Below are 17,500 nucleotides of genomic sequence, written 5' to 3'. Positions count from 1 at the left end.
GGTGGAGATGTAGAGAGACAGAGAGGGGGGAGAGCTAAATGGAGGGAGAGTTAGGAGGAGAGAGGTGGTGGAGGGAGACAGAGAGAGATGGAGGGAGACAGAGAGGGAGGGAGAGCGACATGAGGGGGAGAGACAGAGGGAGGGGGAGGGAAGGGGGAAGATAGAGAAAGGAAAGTGGGGAGAGTGATAGAGGGAGAGAGTGATAGAGGGACAGAGCGAGAGAGAGGAGAGGGAGAAATTAAGAGAAACAGGAAGGGAGAGATGGAGAGAGGGGAGGAGAGAGAGAGCATGATAGAGGGAGAGAGAGGAGATGGAGAAATGGAGGAGAGTGACACAAGGAAGGGAGAGGTCGAAGGAGAGGATGATGGAGGGAGTGAGAGAGATGGGGGGGGAAGGTGGTTGGGAAGGGGGCAAGGTGGTTGAAAGAACAAAGAAATCACAGATGACCAACTTTCAAAACATCATTAGCTGCTCTCAACATGGCAAACCAGTGGGTGTGTGTGTGTGTGTGTGTGTGAGTGTGACTGAGAGAGAGAGCCCATATCCCAGTGTGTGTGTGTGTGTGTAAGAGAGAGCCCATATCCCAGTGTGTGTGTGTGTGAGAGAGAGAGCCCATATCCCAGTGTGTGTGTGTGTGAGAGAGAGAGCCCATATCCCAGTGTGTGTGTGTGTGTGAGAGAGAGCCCATATCCCAGTGTGTGTGTGTGTGAGAGAGAGAGCCCATATCCCAGTGTGTGTGTGTGTGAGAGAGAGAGCCCATATCCCAGTGTGTGTGTGTGTGAGAGAGAGAGCCCATATCCCAGTGTGTGTGTGTGTGTGAGAGAGAGCCCATATCCCAGTGTGTGTGTGTGTGTGAGAGAGAGAGCCCATATCCCAGTGTGTGTGTGTGTGTGAGAGAGAGCCCATATCCCAGTGTGTGTGTGTGTGTGTGTGAGAGAGAGAGCCCATATCCCAGTGTGTGTGTGTGTGTGAGAGAGAGAGCCCATATCCCAGTGTGTGTGTGTGTGTGAGAGAGAGAGCCCATATCCCAGTGTGTGTGTGTGTGTGTGTGTGTGTGAGAGAGAGCCCATATCCCAGTGTGTGTGTGAGAGAGAGAGAGAGCCCATACCCCAGTGTGTGTGTGTGTGTGTGTGTGTGTGAGAGAGAGAGAGAGACCATACCCCAGTGTGTGTGTGTGTGTGTGTGTGAGAGAGAGAGAGAGAGACCATACCCCAGTGTGTGTGTGTGTGTGTGTGAGAGAGAGAGAGACCATACCCCAGTGTGTGTGTGTGTGTGTGTGAGAGAGAGAGAGACCATACCCCAGTGTGTGTGTGTGTGTGAGAGACTGTGTGTGTGTGAGACTGTGTGTGTGTGTGAGAGTGTGTGTGAGAATGTGTGAGAGTGCATGTGAGAGTGTGTGTATGTGAGAGAGAGTGTGTGTGAGAGAGAGTGTGTGAGAGAGTGCATTTGTGAGATTGTGTGTGTGTGAGAGTGTGTGAGAGTGTACATGTGTGTGAGATTGTGTATGAGAGACAGTGTGTGTGAGTGTGAGAGAGAGAGTGTGTGTGTGTGTGTGAGAGAGTGTGTGTGTGTGAGAGAATGTGTGAGAGCGAGTGTGTGTGAGAGCGAGAGTGTGTGAGAGCGAGTGTGTGAGAGAGAGTGTGCGTGAGAGAGTGTGTGCGTGAGAGAGAGTGTGTGAGAGTGTGTGCGAGAGAGAGGGTGTGTGCGTGAGAGAGGGTGTGTGCGTGAGAGAGAGAGTGTGTGAGACTGAGTGTGTGTGTGACTGAGAGAGTGTGAGAGAATGTGTGTGTGTGTGTGTGTGTATGACTGAGTGTGTGTGTGACAGAGTGTGTGTGAGAGAGTGTGTGTGTGAGAGAGTGTGTGTGACTGAGAGTGTGTGTGTGACTGAGAGTGTGTGTGTGACTGAGAGTGTGTGTGTGACTGAGAGTGTGTGTGTGAGACTGAGAGAGGGTGGATCCATCTCCCGATCACTCCCACCCAGGTGAATGAAAGACTCCTGCCTCAGAAGCTGCTGAATCACTCCCCATGCAGATCACTCCCTTCCTGCGTCTGTCACACCCTCGGCCTCCCACTCCCCCGTCTCCTCTGAGCAGTGGGCCAGTTGTTATTCCCTTGCCTTCCACAAGTTGGAAGGGCAGTTGGACCCAGTTCATCCATGTAGTGACTGAAACCATTGGCTCGGTCAGTGGGTCGGAGGGGTTTCTCAAGGCCATGGTGGGAGGGGAGGTCCTGTTTTGGATGGAGTGAGGGCTCTCAGGCCCTCTTATCGAACGCCGTCTGGAATTCTAAACACTGTCCTCCTCAATTAACACCGCATTAACTCCTCAAATCGCTACGATTGTGCTTTCTCTAAACCATGTGGACTCAGCCCGATTTTCTTGAATTTTTTGGAGACCCCCTTCAGGAAAGCCCTCCATGTCAAACTGAATGAAAGAGAGAGAGAGAGAGAGAGAGAGAAATAAAGCACAGGAACAGGCCTTTCTGCCCCCCTCTGCTGCCCATCTCGTTCCCCCCCTCCCCCAGAAAGTTAACCTTTTGCCCTTATTCGGTCCATATCCCTCTATTCCCTCCCTGTTCAGGGGAATATGCCCGCGCCTGCTTCCCCCACCTCCTCAGGCAGTGCATCCAAGCGACCATGTGAGAAACCGTCCCTCGCACATCTCCCTTAAAGGCTCCCCGCCCCTCACCTGTTCCTCCTTGTAACTGAATCCTCAATCCTGAAGGTGGAGTGGGGGGAGAAGCCTCAGACTGCCCCACACTATCCAGGGCTCCCACCATTTTGTAGACCTCCTTGCAGTCTCCATCTTTCATAGAAACCAACTCACTAGGTCCCGGGGAGTGTTGCTGAACACAGAGACCTTGGAGTGCAGGTTCATAGCTCCTTGAAAGTGGAGTCGCAGGTAGATAGGATAGTGAAGGCAGCGTTTGCTATGCTTTCCTTTATTGGTCAGAGTATTGAGTACAGGAGTCGGGAGGTCAGGTTGCGGCTGTATCGGTGAGGCCGCTTTGGGAATACCGCGTTCGATTCTGGTCTCCCCGCTACAGGAAGGATGTTGGGAAAGGGTTCAGGAAAGGCATTGAGCTACAGGGAGAGGCTGGATAGGCCGGGGGCTGTTTTCCCCGGAGCGTCAGGGGCTGAGGGGTGACCTTATAGAGGTTTATAAAATCATGAGGGGGGGGACATGGATAGGGTAAATAGACAAAGTCTTTTCCCCCTGGGGTGGGGGAGCTCAGAACTAGAGGGGGGGTAGGTTTAAGGTGAGAGGGGGAAAGGAACCCGAGGGGTAACTGTTTCCCCCAGAGGGTGGTGCGTGTGTGGAACGAGCTGCCAGAGGAAGTGGTGGGGGCTGGTACAATGACACCATTTAAAAGCAAAATTAAAGATTCCCCACAGTGTGGAAACAGGCCCTTCGGCCCAACAAGTTCACACTGACCCTCCGAAGAGTAACCCACTCAGACCCATTCACCCAATTACTCCACATATCCCCCTGACTAATCCACCCTAACCTGCACATCCCTGGGCACTACGGGGACAATTTAGCACGGCCAATCCACCCTAACCTGCACATCCCTGGGCACTATGGGTTCAATTTAGCACGGCCAATCCCACCCTAACCTGCACATCCCTGGGCACTACGGGGACAATTTAGCACGGCCAATCCCACCCTAACCTGTACATCCCTGGGCACTACGGGGACAATTTAGCACGGCCAATCCCACCCTAACCTGCACATCCCAAGGCACTACGGGGACAATTTAGCACGGCCAATCCCACCCTAACCTGCACATCCCTGGGCACTACAGGGACAATTTAGCACGGCCAATCCCACCCTAACCTGCACATCCCTGGGCACTACGGGGACAATTTAGCACGGCCAATCCCACCCTAACCTGCACATCTTTGGAATGTGGGAGGTGACCGGAGGATGCCCGTGCAGACATGGGAGAGAACGTGCAAACTCCACTGGGGCATTTGTCTGAGGGTGGAATCGAAGCCGGGTCCCTGGCACCTTGAGGCAGCGGCGCTAACCACTGAGTGACCGTGGACGGGTGTACCAATGGGAAGGGTTGAGCGGGATATGGGCCAAGCGCTGGCTAAGGGGATGGGATTAGGTTTGGGGAAAAGGGTCGGTACGGACACAGGTTGGATCAGAGGGTCTGTTTCCAACAGACTCTGGTCATCTGAACCTTTCCTCGAGACCAAGCCACACCCTGGCCAACTTTCTCTGACTCTCCGTACCGAATAAATCGCCCTGGCCAACAGCCATTGCTGCTCCCCAGGGTTTCTTGTGGAGGGACTGGTTTCAGCTGACTGTAGGTGGGGTGGGGGTGGGGGAGGGCGCCATCTTGGATCTACACTCCTCAGTGGTTGGGGTCATTCCAGAGGGTTGTGGGTGGGGTGGGCACCATCTTGGTTCTACACTCCTCAGGGATGGGGGTCTTCCCAGAGGGTTGTGGGTGGGGAGGACGCCATCTTGGATCTATACTTCTCAGGGATCGGGGTCTTCCCTGAGGGCTGTGGGTGCGGGAGGGCACCATCTTGGATCTACACTCCTCAGTGGTTGGGGTCATCCCAGAGGGTTGTGGGTTGGGTGGGCGCCATCTTGGATCTACACTCCTCAGGGATCGGGTCTTCCCAGAGGCTTGTGAGTGGGGAGTGCCCCATCTTGGATCTATACTCCGCAGGGATCGGAGTCTTCCCAGAGGGTTGTGGGTTGGGTGGGCGCCATCTTGGATCTACACTCCTCAGGGATCGGATCTTCCCAGAGGTTTGTGAGTAGGGAGGGTGCCATCTTGGATCTACACTCCTCAGGGATTGGGGTCTTCCCAGAGGGTTGTGGGTGGGCACCAACTTGGATCGACACTCCTCAGGGATGGGGTCTTACCACAGGGTTGGGTGGGGGAGGGCGCCATCTTGGATCCACACTCCTCAGGGATCGGGGTCTTCCCAGAGGCTTGTGGGTGGGGAGGGGGGTTGTGAATGGAGGGGTGTGGGGGAAACACGGGTAGGGTTGGGGGACGCTCTCCCCACTCACCCCTGGTGCTGTTGCTGTTGGTGTAGACGAAGACACTGCCCTTTGTGGTGGTCTCACTGTCGTCATCCAGCACGTATCGCCGCTTCCCGGTGTAGGTCACCAGCCCCCAGGACGCCATCTTGACCGTCCCACCCCACCCCCTACTGCCTTCCTGCCCACAGCACTCCCCTCCCTTCCCACCCTGAGACAGAGAGTGTCCGACGCAGAGTGCGGGGGCCAGCTCTCGTCTGGGAGGGCTTTATAGACAGCGGAGGGCTGGGGGAGGGAGGAAAGGGTCTCTCGATCCCTTAATCAGGATCCCGGGACGGAAAGCGGCCTCTCCATTGGCTCCCCGCTCCCCTTTGACGTCAGAGCGGGGTGTTTGTGGGACATTTCAGGTGAAAGGCCCAGGCCAAGTCAGGTCAGGCCTTAATCAGGATTAACTCGCACCCCCCACCCCCCTACTCCCTTCCCTCATCCGAGTGAAGATCCACTTATCGCTCTCTGGGGCGAGGGAGAGTAAACTGGGCCTACTCCCGTTTCCCCCGGACGGTGCACAGGAGTGAGGGATGTGGTCATAATTCATGTGTGTGTGTGTGTGTGTGTGTGTGTGTGTGTGTGTGTCTGTGTGTGTGCGTGTCTGTGTGTGCGTGTGTGTGTCTGTGTGTGCGTGTGTGTCTGTGTGTGTGTGTGTCTGTGTGTGTGTGTGTCTGTCTATGTGTGCGTGTGTGTGTGTATCTGTGTGTGTGTCCATGTGTTTGTGTGTCTGTGAGTGTGTGTGTGTGTTTAAGGGAGCGAGAAATAGAGAAAGAGAGATAGAGGGAGAGACAGACAGAGATAGAGAGAGAGAGAGAGAAAGAGAGAGAGACAGAGAGAGAAAGGTAGAGGGGGGGAGAGAGAGAGAGAGAGAGAGAGAGATAGAGGGTGAGAGGCAGAGAGAGACAGACACACACACACACAGACAGAGACAGATAGAGAGACAGGGACGAAGAGAAATAAAGGGAGAGAGACTGTTAGAGATAGAGAGAGAGGGAGAGACAGAAAGAGAAATAGAGAGGAGGGAGAGAGACAGAGGTGGAGAGAGACGCAGAGAGATATAGAGTGGGAGAGACAGAGAGAGAGAGAGATAGAGAGACAGAAAGAGAGAGAGAGAGAGAGACAGAGAGAGAGACAGAGAGACAGGCAGCGAGAGATTGAGGGAGAGATATAGGGAGATAGAGACAGATGGAGAAATAGGTAGAGAGAAAGTGAAGGATAGATGGAGACAGAGAGCGTGCAAGAGACAGAGAGAGAGAGAGAGAGAGAGACAAAGACACAGGGACAGAGAGAGACAGGGGCAGACACACGGAGAGAGAGAGAGAGTGAGAGTAATGCCAAGGAGCACCCAGTCAACAGGAGAAAACACACACACACCAGGCACAGGAAGATCCCAGTCTGATATAATAACCCCCTAATCTGTCCCAGGCACAGGAAGATCCCAGTCTGATATAATAACCCCCTAATCTGTCCCAGGCACAGGAAGATCCCAGTCTGATATAATAACCCCCTAATCTGTCCCAGGCACAGGAAGATCCCAGTCTGATATAATAACCCCCTAATCTGTCCCAGGCACAGGAAGATCCCAGTCTGATAGAATAACCCCCTAATCTGTCCCAGGCACAGGAAGATCCCAGTCTGATAGAATAACCCCCTAATCTGTCCCAGGCACAGGAAGATCCCAGTCTGATATAATAACCCCCCTAATGTGTCCCAGGCACAGGAAGATCCCAGTCTGATATAATAACCCCCTAATGTGTCCCAGGCACAGGAAGATCCCAGTCTGATATAATTATCCCCTAATCTGTCCCAGGCACAGGAAGATCCCAGTCTGATATAATAACCCCCTAATCTGTCCCAGGCACAGGAAGATCCCAGTCTGATATAATAACCCCCTAATCTGTCCCAGGCACAGGAAGATCCCAGTCTGATATAATAACCCCCTAATGTGTCCCAGGCACAGGAAGATCCCAGTCTGATATAATAACCCCCTAATCTGTCCCAGGCACAGGAAGATCCCAGTCTGATATAATAACCCCCCTAATGTGTCCCAGGCACAGGAAGATCCCAGTCTGATATAATAACCCCCCTAATGTGTCCCAGGCACAGGAAGATCCCAGTCTGATATAATAACCCCCTAATCTGTCCCAGGCACAGGAAGATCCCAGTCTGATATAATAACCCCCTAATCTGTCCCAGGCACAGGAAGATCCCAGTCTGATATAATAACCCCCCTAATGTGTCCCAGGCACAGGAAGATCCCAGTCTGATATAATAACCCCCTAATGTGTCCCAGGCACAGGAAGATCCCAGTCTGATATAATTATCCCCACAATCTGAACTGGGATCAGGATGATCCCTTTAAGAGAGGGAAGGGCGGGATTTCGTGTGCACCGCCTGCCGCGGTGATTGGCCGAAACCCCAGAGGCAACTTTTGTACCCCATTGGTCGCTGGCCTACGTCAATCGTATGTTCTCTGCGTCTATTGGATGTCCACGTTATCAATCAAGCTGTGGGCTTTTCCGATTGGAGCGGTATGTGGGCGGGCCCCCGCGTCCGATTCGTCTGTCCGCTTTACCCCGCCTATTTCCTGGCGCCTCATTGATCCTCCCTAGCCATCAATCAGTTCAGTCCTGGTCGACAATTGGCCATTTGGTCCCGCCAGTCACGATGTATTCGTGCGGACGCTTACGATTGGCTGTTAGTCCTAATCCGCCAGACCCGCCCACAACAGGTGCCTTTGGCGTGTTTGCCTTATCAATCATTAATCGGTCCCTGCGATTGGTCTACTCGCCTGACACTCCACGTTCACGGGGCGGTCTGACGTTTGTGATTGGTTCCCTGTTCAACCTTGCTAGCGCCCCAATGGCCCACCCCCGCCTCCCATTGGTCAGATGGCCTGGCAATCCGTGCCTGGGCGGAGTTCGGCCTTTGCCTCCCATTGAAACCATCGGAGCGTTCCGCCTCCCCAGCAGTCCGCAGTGCACCATTGGCCAGCCGTGGCTTTCAATCATCATACTCCGTCTGTGATTGGTCTTCCTTGCTGTCAGTCAGCGTGGCTTGTGGCAATTGGTTGCTTGTCCAGCCCCGCCTTCCACATGTCCGCCTTCTATTGGCGCGTCACGCCGTCCGTCACATTTCCGTCTTGCCGATTGGCTGAAACCCCCGTCAGTCAGGTTGCAATGAGGGCGGCGTGGAGACGTCACGCCGTCGCCACCTTTCTCTATCGTCGATTGGCTTAAACACCCGTCGGTCATGCGGTGTCGAGGCCGTCCGCCAACGGGATTGGCCACCCAGGAAGGGCGGGATGGGCTCCGGACCAATGGCAGGGAGGACCGACGTGGTCAGGTGATCTCCGCGGGAGAGGCGACGGTTGGTGGAAGCCCAGTGGACGGTCCGTGAGGCAGTGGAAGAAATGAATATCCGCAACGCCCGGGTGAGAGGGGATTGAGGAAGGACGGAGGAAGGCAGGCGGGCGGCGACAGATCAGCCGCTGCAGGGCCCGGGGGTGGCGGGGGAGGGATAGAATCTGTGACCGAGAGCGGGATCCGCCATTGGCGGCTGTTTCACGCGTTGCGGTTTGCGCATGCGCCCGAGGCAGCAGCCTGGGAGTGACGTCACAGAAACCACGTGGGTCCAGCAGTGTCTTGACATGGGGGAGGTCAGGGGTCAATGTACACACTCCAACCTGCACTGTTTAACCCCCTATTCCCCTTCCCACCCCATACCCTCTGATTCCCCCCTTTACTGAGGAGGGATCGGAAACAAATAAAAGTGGGGAACGTGCCGCAGACACTCTCCAGGCAGTGTCTGACCATGGGGAGGTCAGGGGTCAACGTATGCACTCTAACCTGTACTGTTTAACCCCATATCCCCCTTCCCACCCCATACCCTCTGATTCCCCCCTTTACTGAAGAGGGATCGGAAACAAATAAAAGTGGGGAACGTGCCGCAGACACTCTCCAGGCAGTGTCTGACCGTGGGGAGGTCAGGGGTCAACGTATGCACTCTAACCTGTACTGTTTAACCCCATATCCCCCTTCCTACCCCACTTCTCCAATTTCCCCCCTTTACCAAGGAGGGATGGGAAACAAATAAAAGTGGGGAAAGTGCCGCAGAGACTCTGTGGGTCTAGGCAGTAGCTGTCCAGGGAGGAATGGGGTTAATGTACACACTCCAATCTCTGTCAGCTTCACTGTTTAACCCTGATAGGCCCTCTCCTGCCCCGCACCCTCCAATTCCCCCCCTTTACTGAGAAGGGATGGGAAACAAATAAAAATGTCACACTCTGTGAGTCCTGGGAGTGTCTGTTCCCTGGGAGGCATGGAATTAATGTGCTGACTCTAGTCTTAGTCAGCTGCACTCTTTAACCCCATATCCCCCTTCCTAACCCACACCCTCCAATTTCCCCCGTTTACTGAGAAGGGATGGGAAATAAATAAAAGTGGGGATAGTGCTGCAGAGACCCCATGGGTCCAGACAGTATCTGTCCAGGGAGGAATGGGGTTAATGTACACACTCCGATCTCTGTCACCTTCACTGTTTAACCCTGATAGGCCCCTTCCTGTCCCCGCATCCTTCGATTTTTTTTCCCCCCTTTCCTGAGGAGGGATTGGAAACAAATAAAAATGTCACAGAGTCCTGATTTGTCGACGCCAGTGTTGGACTGGGGTGGACAAAGTTAAAAATCACCCAGCACCAGGTTATAGTCCGACAGGTTTAATTGGAAGCACTAGCTTTCAGAGCGCTGCTCCTTCATCCAGGTGGTAATGGAATACGCGATAGTAAGACACAGAATTTATAGCAAAAGTTGACAGTGTGATGTAACTGAAATTATACAGTGAAAAATACCTTGATTGTTTGTTAAGTCTCTTATCTGTTAGAGTGACCATGATCGTTTCACTTCTTTCGTATATAAATCACAAAACTCTTCATTCTCAGGTGAACTTAACAACTGGAGTCAGTTGAGAGAATGTGTTGAAGGTGTTAGCCCCCTGTGTGCTGCTGTCTGTGCCATAATATTTCAACTGTTTCTAATCTTAAACAAATGAATTAATAGAATCTTACATGGATTCATGCAGTTTTTGAGCAAAGTACAGTATAACTCTGCAAGTACATAGTCACCCCACAAACGTGTGTGTGCAGCAGAGGGTGGTGCGTGTGTGGACCGAGCTGCCAGAGGAAGTGGTGGGGGCTGCTACAATGACAACATTTAAAGGGATGGGGGGGACATGGAGAGGAAGGGTTTAGAGGGAGATGGACCAAAAGCGGGCAAAGGGGACTATTTCATTTAGGATAGTGGGTGGCACGGTGGCACAGTGGTTAGCACTGCTGCCTCACAGCGCCTGAGACCCGGGTTCAATTCCCGCCTCAGGCGACTGACTGTGTGGAGTTTGCACGTTCTCCCCGTGTCTGCGTGGGTTTCCTCCGGGTGCTCCGGTTTCCTCCCACAGTCCAAAGATGTGCGGGTCAGGTGAATTGGCCGTGCTAAATTGCCCGTAGTGTTAGGTAAGGGGTAAATGTAGGGGTATGGGTGGGTTGCGCTTTGGCGGGTCGGTGTGGACTTGTTGGGCCAAAGGGCCTGTTTCCACACTGTAAGTAATCTAATCTAATCTGGTCAGCATGGGCGAGTTGGGTCAAAAGGCCTGTTTCTGTGCTGTATGACTCTGACTGGAAGTGGGGAGGAAATGTTGGGGAGTATACCCTGGAGGCCCATATTAATACCAGCAACAGAAACGCAGCTGATTCAGCACTGGCATTGTCTCCGAAACTGTCTCTCCAGTCCATGCTGGGGCCTAACAGCTCCCCAGGGATCCATCTCCTCTCCCCTCTCTCATCCCACCCCCTCCCCCTCCCAAATTAGTATGACGTTCTGTCCCCAACAAAAACGGACATTGCTGGAAAAGCTCAGCAGGTCAGGCAACATCTGGGGCGAGAAATGAAGAGTCAATGTTTCGGGTTGCGGTGACCCTTCCTCAGAGTGGTGACGCTCTGTCCCTTTCTCCGGAACGCAGGTGGCACGGAACGCAAAGTGTGCAGCGGGCTACAGATAGGGTTAGGTGAGTGGGCAAGGAGCGAGCAGATGGAGTACACAGTTGGTGAGGGCATCCGTTTTGGTACGGGTAACCTCGATTATCCGGCGTTCGGTTATCCGAATTTCGGATGATCCGGCAAAATTGCAAGGTTTCGATGCTTGGCTAAACGTTGTTACCCAGAATCCGATTAACCGATCGGAGTACTCCCCATCGGTGTCCTTCGGGTAACCAAGGTTCCCCTGCAGCAACAGAATGGAGGGTTATTTAAATGGTGGAGGGTTATTTAAATGGTGCAGCGTTGCAGCATGCGGCTGTGCAGAGGGAGCTGGGTGTCGGTGAGTGTGAATGGCAAAAAGTCGGCTGGCAGGGAATTGAAGGCGGCAAATGGAATATTGCCCCTTGGTTGTGAGAGGGATGGAGTTTCAAAGCCGGGAGGTTATGTTGCAGCTGTACTCGGGTGCTGGTGAGGCCGCACTTGGAGAGGGGATGTCCTGCTACTGGAGACTGATCCTGGAGTTGAGGGGGGTTGGCTTATGAGCAGAGATTGACGCATTGGGACCACACGCATTGGGATTTCGAAGAGTGAGGGGGATATCTCATGGAAACGCAATCGCTCCGATCTCGTGTGATCTCACGGAATAAGAAAATCGCGCAGCAGCCGCGCCGTTTAAACTGACGGCGCCCAGAACTGCCAACGCAGGCAAAGGGGGAGTTTGTGCTCGACGCGTAACGGGCTAAATTCTGCAGCCAATTCGTGTTGAAGAAACAGCAGATCCAACTGTAGGAAATGCTGAAGGGAACGGATAAGATAGAAGCAGGGAGATTGGTTTTACTGGGAGGGCGAAACTGCCATGAGGGGGGCATAGCCTCAAAATAAAGGGCAATGTGGTTTTCCTCCCTCTGTCATCCACCGTCGCGCCACCTCCATTCCCCATTCCACTGCTCGGAACCTCCCCCCAAGCACAATAAAGACAGAGTCCCCCTACTCCCCCACCAGTCTCCCCATCCGGTGTACCGTCCTGCAACCCACCCGCCATCTCCCGACTCGACCCCACCTCCGAGAACATCGTCCCCCTCCCTGCCTTCCGGAAGGACCGTTCCCTCTCACCGTCCTTGGTTTGGGACACTCTTCCTGCCAGGGTCCCTTCCCCCCGCAACTGGAAAAGGTGCAAAAGCTGCCGGTGCCCCCACCCGCCTCCCCTTCCATCCAGGACCCCATACCGTCCGTTCCCAGGAGAGACTGAGGGTCACCTGCCTCTCCCCCCTGACTCTACATCGGGGAGACCAAACGTGAAGCCGGGGGACGGTTGGCTGAACGTCTCAGCCCGGCCCTCCCAGTCCCTAACCCATTCTCATTACCCTGCCCTCCTTCCCTTCCCCTGTCTGACATGACCACCTCCGTCATCACAACAAACCAAACCGCGAATTGGAGGAAGGGGGCACCTCACCTTCTACCCGGGCAGCCCTGGAGAACTCGACGTTGAGTTCTCCCATTTCAAATTACACCTCATCCCTCTCCCGTCCCCCGACTCCCTCTCCCGTCCCCTCCACGCCACCCGGATCCATTCCTCCCATTGGCCAAACCAGCTTGTACCCTCTGCCTGTCTTTCCCCCCCCCCCCCCCATCCCTGCTTCACCAACCTGGCACCCCCTTTATCTGCAGCTCCACCCCTCCCTCCCCCAACCACAGCCACCCCTCGTCACCCCCAGTGCTGAAATGTCGTCACCCCCACCTCGGGATGCTGCCTGCCTTGCTGTGTTCCTCCAGCCTCCTGCCTGGCTCCATCGCAGTGTTTTGGTTTGGTCTCCCTCAAAATGAGTTGGGGGGTGGGGGGAGGAGATTTAGGAGTGAGCTGAGGAGGAATGTCTTCCCCCGGAGGGTTGTGGGTCTGTGTGAAAATCCCTGCCCCCCCCCCCCAAGCAACGCAGTTGGGTCTGTCAGAGGCAAATAAATGGATGGATTTCCGAATGGCGAAGGGAGTGGAGCTGATCTCACTGAATTGGAGGGGGGGTAGGTGGGATTTATGTTCCTGTGTGTGACCCCCTGCCTTCTCTTTGTACCCCTACCCCACCCCCCCAGCCTGAGGACCTGATGAACATGCAGCACTGCAACCTGCTGTGTCTGCCCGAAAACTACCAGATGAAATATTACTTCTACCACGGACTCTCGTGGCCGCAGGTACGGGACAGAGAGGGGGGTGGGGAGGTGGGGGAGGCTGGCACCACCGTGCCCACTCGCCACCTCCAGGGGGGTCGGGGGGACCTTACCCTGAATTGGCCCGCGCTGCCCACTTTTTGAAACCCCCCCCCGGGAGTGGTGGGTCCGGCTCTACACCTCCCCCTCTCCCCATGGCCCCGCGCTCACACAGCCCACACATGTAACCTCCTCCCCCTCAGAGCACTGTGGGGGGGGGGGGTCATTGGCATGGTCAGTCAGGCTGGAGTGCCTGCACAGTCCAAGCTCTAGTTCCCCTCCCCACCCCGGCTCCCCTTCGCGTCGTTGGCCTGGCTGGTCGCAGATTCGGTGTGCCGCAGCCCCACCCCCGTCGCCCTCCGTCCGACAGTGGGAACGTGTTCGGGGAGGGGGGGGGGTTGGAAGGAGGGGTGGGTGTGGGGTGAGTCGTGCCCTGACAGCCGGCTGTTCTCGCTCCCTTTCCAGCTCTCCTACATTGCGGAGGACGAGAACGGCAAGATCGTGGGCTACGTGCTGGCGAAAATGTGAGTGGCTCAGGCCCCGGGAGAGGGTCCGGACCGCAGAGGCTGGAGGGGGGGTGTACGCACTGGGGGGAGATAACAGGGATAGGGAGGGGGTGTAGGGGGCTGGAGGAGGGGACGGGGATAGGGAAGGGGTGTAGGGGGCTGGAGGAAGGGACAGAGATAGGGAGGGGGTGTAGGGGCTGGAGGAGGGGACAGAGATAGGGAGGGGGCGTAGGGGCTGGAGAAGGGGAGGGGGTGTAGGGAGGGGGCGTAGGGGCTGGAGGAGGGGAGGGGGTGTAGGGAGGGGGCGTAGGGGCTGGAGGAGGGGAGGGGGTGTAGGGAGGGGGCGTAGGGGCTGGAGGAGGGGAGGGGGTGTAGGGAGGGGGCGTAGGGGCTGGAGGAGAGGACGGGGATAGGGAGGGGGTGTAGGGGCTGGAGGAGGGGACGGGGATAGGGAAGGGGTGTAGGGGGCTGGAGGAAGGGACAGAGATAGGGAGGGGGTGTAGGGGCTGGAGGAGGGGACAGAGATAGGGAGGGGGTGTAGGGGCTGGAGGAGGGGAGGGGATGTAGGGAGGGGGCGTAGGGGCTGGAGGAGGGGAGGGGGTGTAGGGAGGGGGCGTAGGGGCTGGAGGAGAGGACGAGGATAGGGAGGGGGCGTAGGGGCTGGAGGAGGGGACGGGGATAGGGAGGGGGTGTAGGGGGCTGGAGGAGGGGACGGGGATAGGGAGGGGGTGTAGGGGGCTGGAGGAGGGGACGGGGATAGGGAGGGGGTGTAGGGGGCTGGAGGAGGGGACGGGGATAGGGAGGGGGCAGCAGGAGAGGCAGGGTTTCCAGCATGACCTCTTGGTTGGGAGTGTGTCTTGGTTCTGCGAGGGTGAAGTGTGCAGGCAGCCTGCCTTCTCTATGTCCTGACGCCCCCCCTCTGTGTTTCCCCCTCCGTGTTTCCCCCAATCCTGTCGTTCCCTTCTGCCTTGTGGTTTTCCTTTCAGCGTGTCTCTGTGTGCTGTTGGGCTCCCTCGCTCCCAGTGACTCGCCCCCTCACAAAGCTGCAGCAGAGCAGATGGGAACAGTGAGGGAACCCCAGCAGTTACACCCATCTTTGCCTGCACTCCTTCCCGGGATGGCTGGCTCAGCTTTTGACTACCCAGCCCCCTCATTGCCCAGAGGGCTGCCAAGAGTCCACCATATTGGTCTGGAGTCACGTGTAGGCCAGACGAGGTGAGGATGGCTGTTTCCTTCCCTGTAGCACACAGGGGAACCTATTTTTTCTCTCCCCAACGATTGACAATGGGTACATGGTCAGCGTTAGACTCTGAATTCCAAAGCACCGCTTGCCATGACGGGGATTCCACCCCGGTCCCCACTCTGGGGTTCTGACTTAACCATCCAGTGATCCATCGCTGATGACAGAACGTCACTTGACGGTGTCCAAAGCCAGTGAACAGCAGAGAGTGAGAGAATACCCCCCTCACTTACCCTGGATGAGGAGGGGCAGCTCCGACAACACTCGAGAAGCTCAGCACCGTCCAGGGACAAAGCAATCCCCCCTCCCCAGCTCGACTGGCCCCATGTCCCCTCCCTCCCTCCCCCACTCAGCGCAGCGGTGTGTACCACCTACAAGACCCGCTGCAGGAATCCGCCTTCCGAACCCCCGGCCACTTCCGTCTAGAGGGAGGAGGGAAGCAGAGGCAGGCGACGCAGCACTTTCTCCTGTGAGCCCCTTCCCATCCCGAGCCTGCCTTCACTGTTGCTGGGACGGAATCCTGGAATTCCCTCCCTCAGGGCTCAACCCACAGCAGGGGGACTGCAGCAGTTGAGGACTGCAGCAGTTGAAGAAGGCAGCTCACCCCCCCGCTCGCCACCCCCACTGTCTCAGGCGAGAACCCAGCCAATCATGCCCACGTCCCGCAGATTAAATTTAAAATAAAATTGTGCGATGCTCAAGTGAAGCTAGGCGCACTGTGTCTTTTTGATAAAGTCATCACTGTGGGGGCGAGCACGTCTCACAGAATTCAGCGTGTCTTATTTAGTGACAGGATGACAGGCGGGTGACTTTCGGCATTGATTTGATTGGATTTATTACTGCCACGTGTACAGAGATACAGTGAAAAGTAGTGCTTTGTATGTTGCTCAGACAAATCATACCTTACTGAAATATGTCAGGGTGAGGGAACAGGATATAGGACAGAGAAAGAACAACTTGAGTATACGAGAGGTTCGTTTGTGAGTCTGATCACAGTGAGAGAGAAGCTATGCTTGAATGTGTCTGTACGTGTTTTGGATAGGGTAAATAGACAAGGTCTTTTCCCCCTGGGGTGGGGGAGCCCAGAACTAGAGGGTTATAAAATCATAAGGGAGGGGACATGGATAGGGTAAATAGACAAGGTCTTTTCCCCCTGGGGTGGGGGAGCCCAGAACTAGAGGGTTATAAAATCATGAGGGAGGGGACATGGATAGGGTAAATAGACAAGGTCTTTTCCCCTGGGGTGGGGGAGCCCAGAACTAGAGGGGCATTGGTTTAAGGTGAGAGGGGGGAAGGGAGCTGAGGGGTAACTTTCCCCCCCAGAGGGTGGTGCGTGGGTGGAATGAGCTGCCAGAGGAAGTGGTGGGGGCTGGTACAATGACAACATTTAAAAGGATGGGGGGGACATGGATAGGAAGGGTTTAGGGGGAGGTGGGGCCAAGGGCTGGGGAACGGGGACTGGATGAGGTGAGGGTATCTGGGTCAGCACGGAGGGGATGGGCTGAAGGGTCTGTTTCCGTACCATACAGCTCTCTGACTGTAAGAGGGTGGGAGGGGTCTTTGATGAGGCAGCGGGACAAGGAGCTGGGGTCAGTGGTTGGGCGGCTGAACCAGACCTTGTTTGTCTCTCTCTGTCTCTGTCTCTGTCTCTCTCTCTCTCTCTGTCTCTCTCTCTCTCTCTCTGTCTCTCTCTCTCTCTCTCTGTCTCTCTCTCTCTCTCTCTGTCTCTCTTTGTGTCTCTCTCTCTCTGTCTCTGTGTCTCTCTCTCTCTCTCTCTCTCTCCCCCCTCCCAGTCTGGGCCAGACCGGTAGCTGTGCCGTGCTGTGACCCATCCGGATGGAAGGCAGGAGCAGCCCTCTGTCACTTCCTTGTTTCCTTCTCCCAGGGAAGAAGATCCTGACGATGTCCCCCACGGCCACATCACCTCCCTGGTAAGGGGACGGAACGCAGGGACGCACCACCAGGAGCTGAGGGAGTGCCGGAGGGGAGGGGCTGGGGGTGTGTGTGTGAGAGGGAGGGGTGTGTGTGTGTGTGTGTGTGTGTGTGTGTGTGTGTGTGGGAGGGGCTGGGTGTGTGTGTGTGTGTGTGTGTGTGTGAGGGGGAGGGGCTGGGGGTGTGTGTGTGTGTGTGAGGGGGGGGCTGGGGGTGTGTGTGTGTGTGTGAGGGGGAGGGGCTGGGGGTGTGTGTGTGTGTGTGAGGGGGAGGGGCTGGGGGTGTGTGTGTGTGTGAGGGGGAGGGGCTGGGTGTGTGTGTGTGTGTGTGAGGGGGAGGGGCTGGGTGTGTGTGTGTGTGTGTGAGGGGGAGGGGCTGGGTGTGTGTGTGTGTGTGTGAGGGGGAGGGGCTGGGGGTGTGTGTGTGTGTGTGAGGGGGAGGGGCTGGGGGTGTGTGTGTGTGTGTGAGGGGGAGGGGCTGTGTGTGTGTGTGTGAGGGGGAGGGGCTGTGTGTGTGTGTGTGAGGGGGAGGGGCTGGGGGGG

The 17,500-nt window shown here is 55.9% G+C and overlaps 1 protein-coding gene across 1 annotated transcript in view; it reads left to right on the top strand.

Annotated features, from left to right (window-relative positions):
• The first annotated feature begins 8,376 nt into the window (after positions 1 to 8,376).
• Positions 8,377 to 17,500, top strand: part of naa10 (N-alpha-acetyltransferase 10, NatA catalytic subuni) — an 11,573-nt gene continuing 2,449 nt past the window's right edge. The window contains exons 1-4 of the mRNA XM_060822404.1: positions 8,377 to 8,487; positions 13,167 to 13,265; positions 13,746 to 13,804; positions 16,912 to 17,001. Of these exons, the coding sequence (XP_060678387.1) occupies positions 8,467 to 8,487; positions 13,167 to 13,265; positions 13,746 to 13,804; positions 16,912 to 17,001 (269 nt within the window). The 5' untranslated portion in view covers positions 8,377 to 8,466. The remainder of the gene's footprint in view (positions 8,488 to 13,166; positions 13,266 to 13,745; positions 13,805 to 16,911; positions 17,002 to 17,500) is intronic.

The sequence above is a fragment of the Hemiscyllium ocellatum genome, unplaced genomic scaffold (assembly GCF_020745735.1).
Source record: "Hemiscyllium ocellatum isolate sHemOce1 unplaced genomic scaffold, sHemOce1.pat.X.cur. R, whole genome shotgun sequence".
Taxonomy (NCBI): domain Eukaryota; kingdom Metazoa; phylum Chordata; class Chondrichthyes; order Orectolobiformes; family Hemiscylliidae; genus Hemiscyllium; species Hemiscyllium ocellatum.
This window is presented reverse-complemented; position numbering and strand designations above follow the sequence as displayed.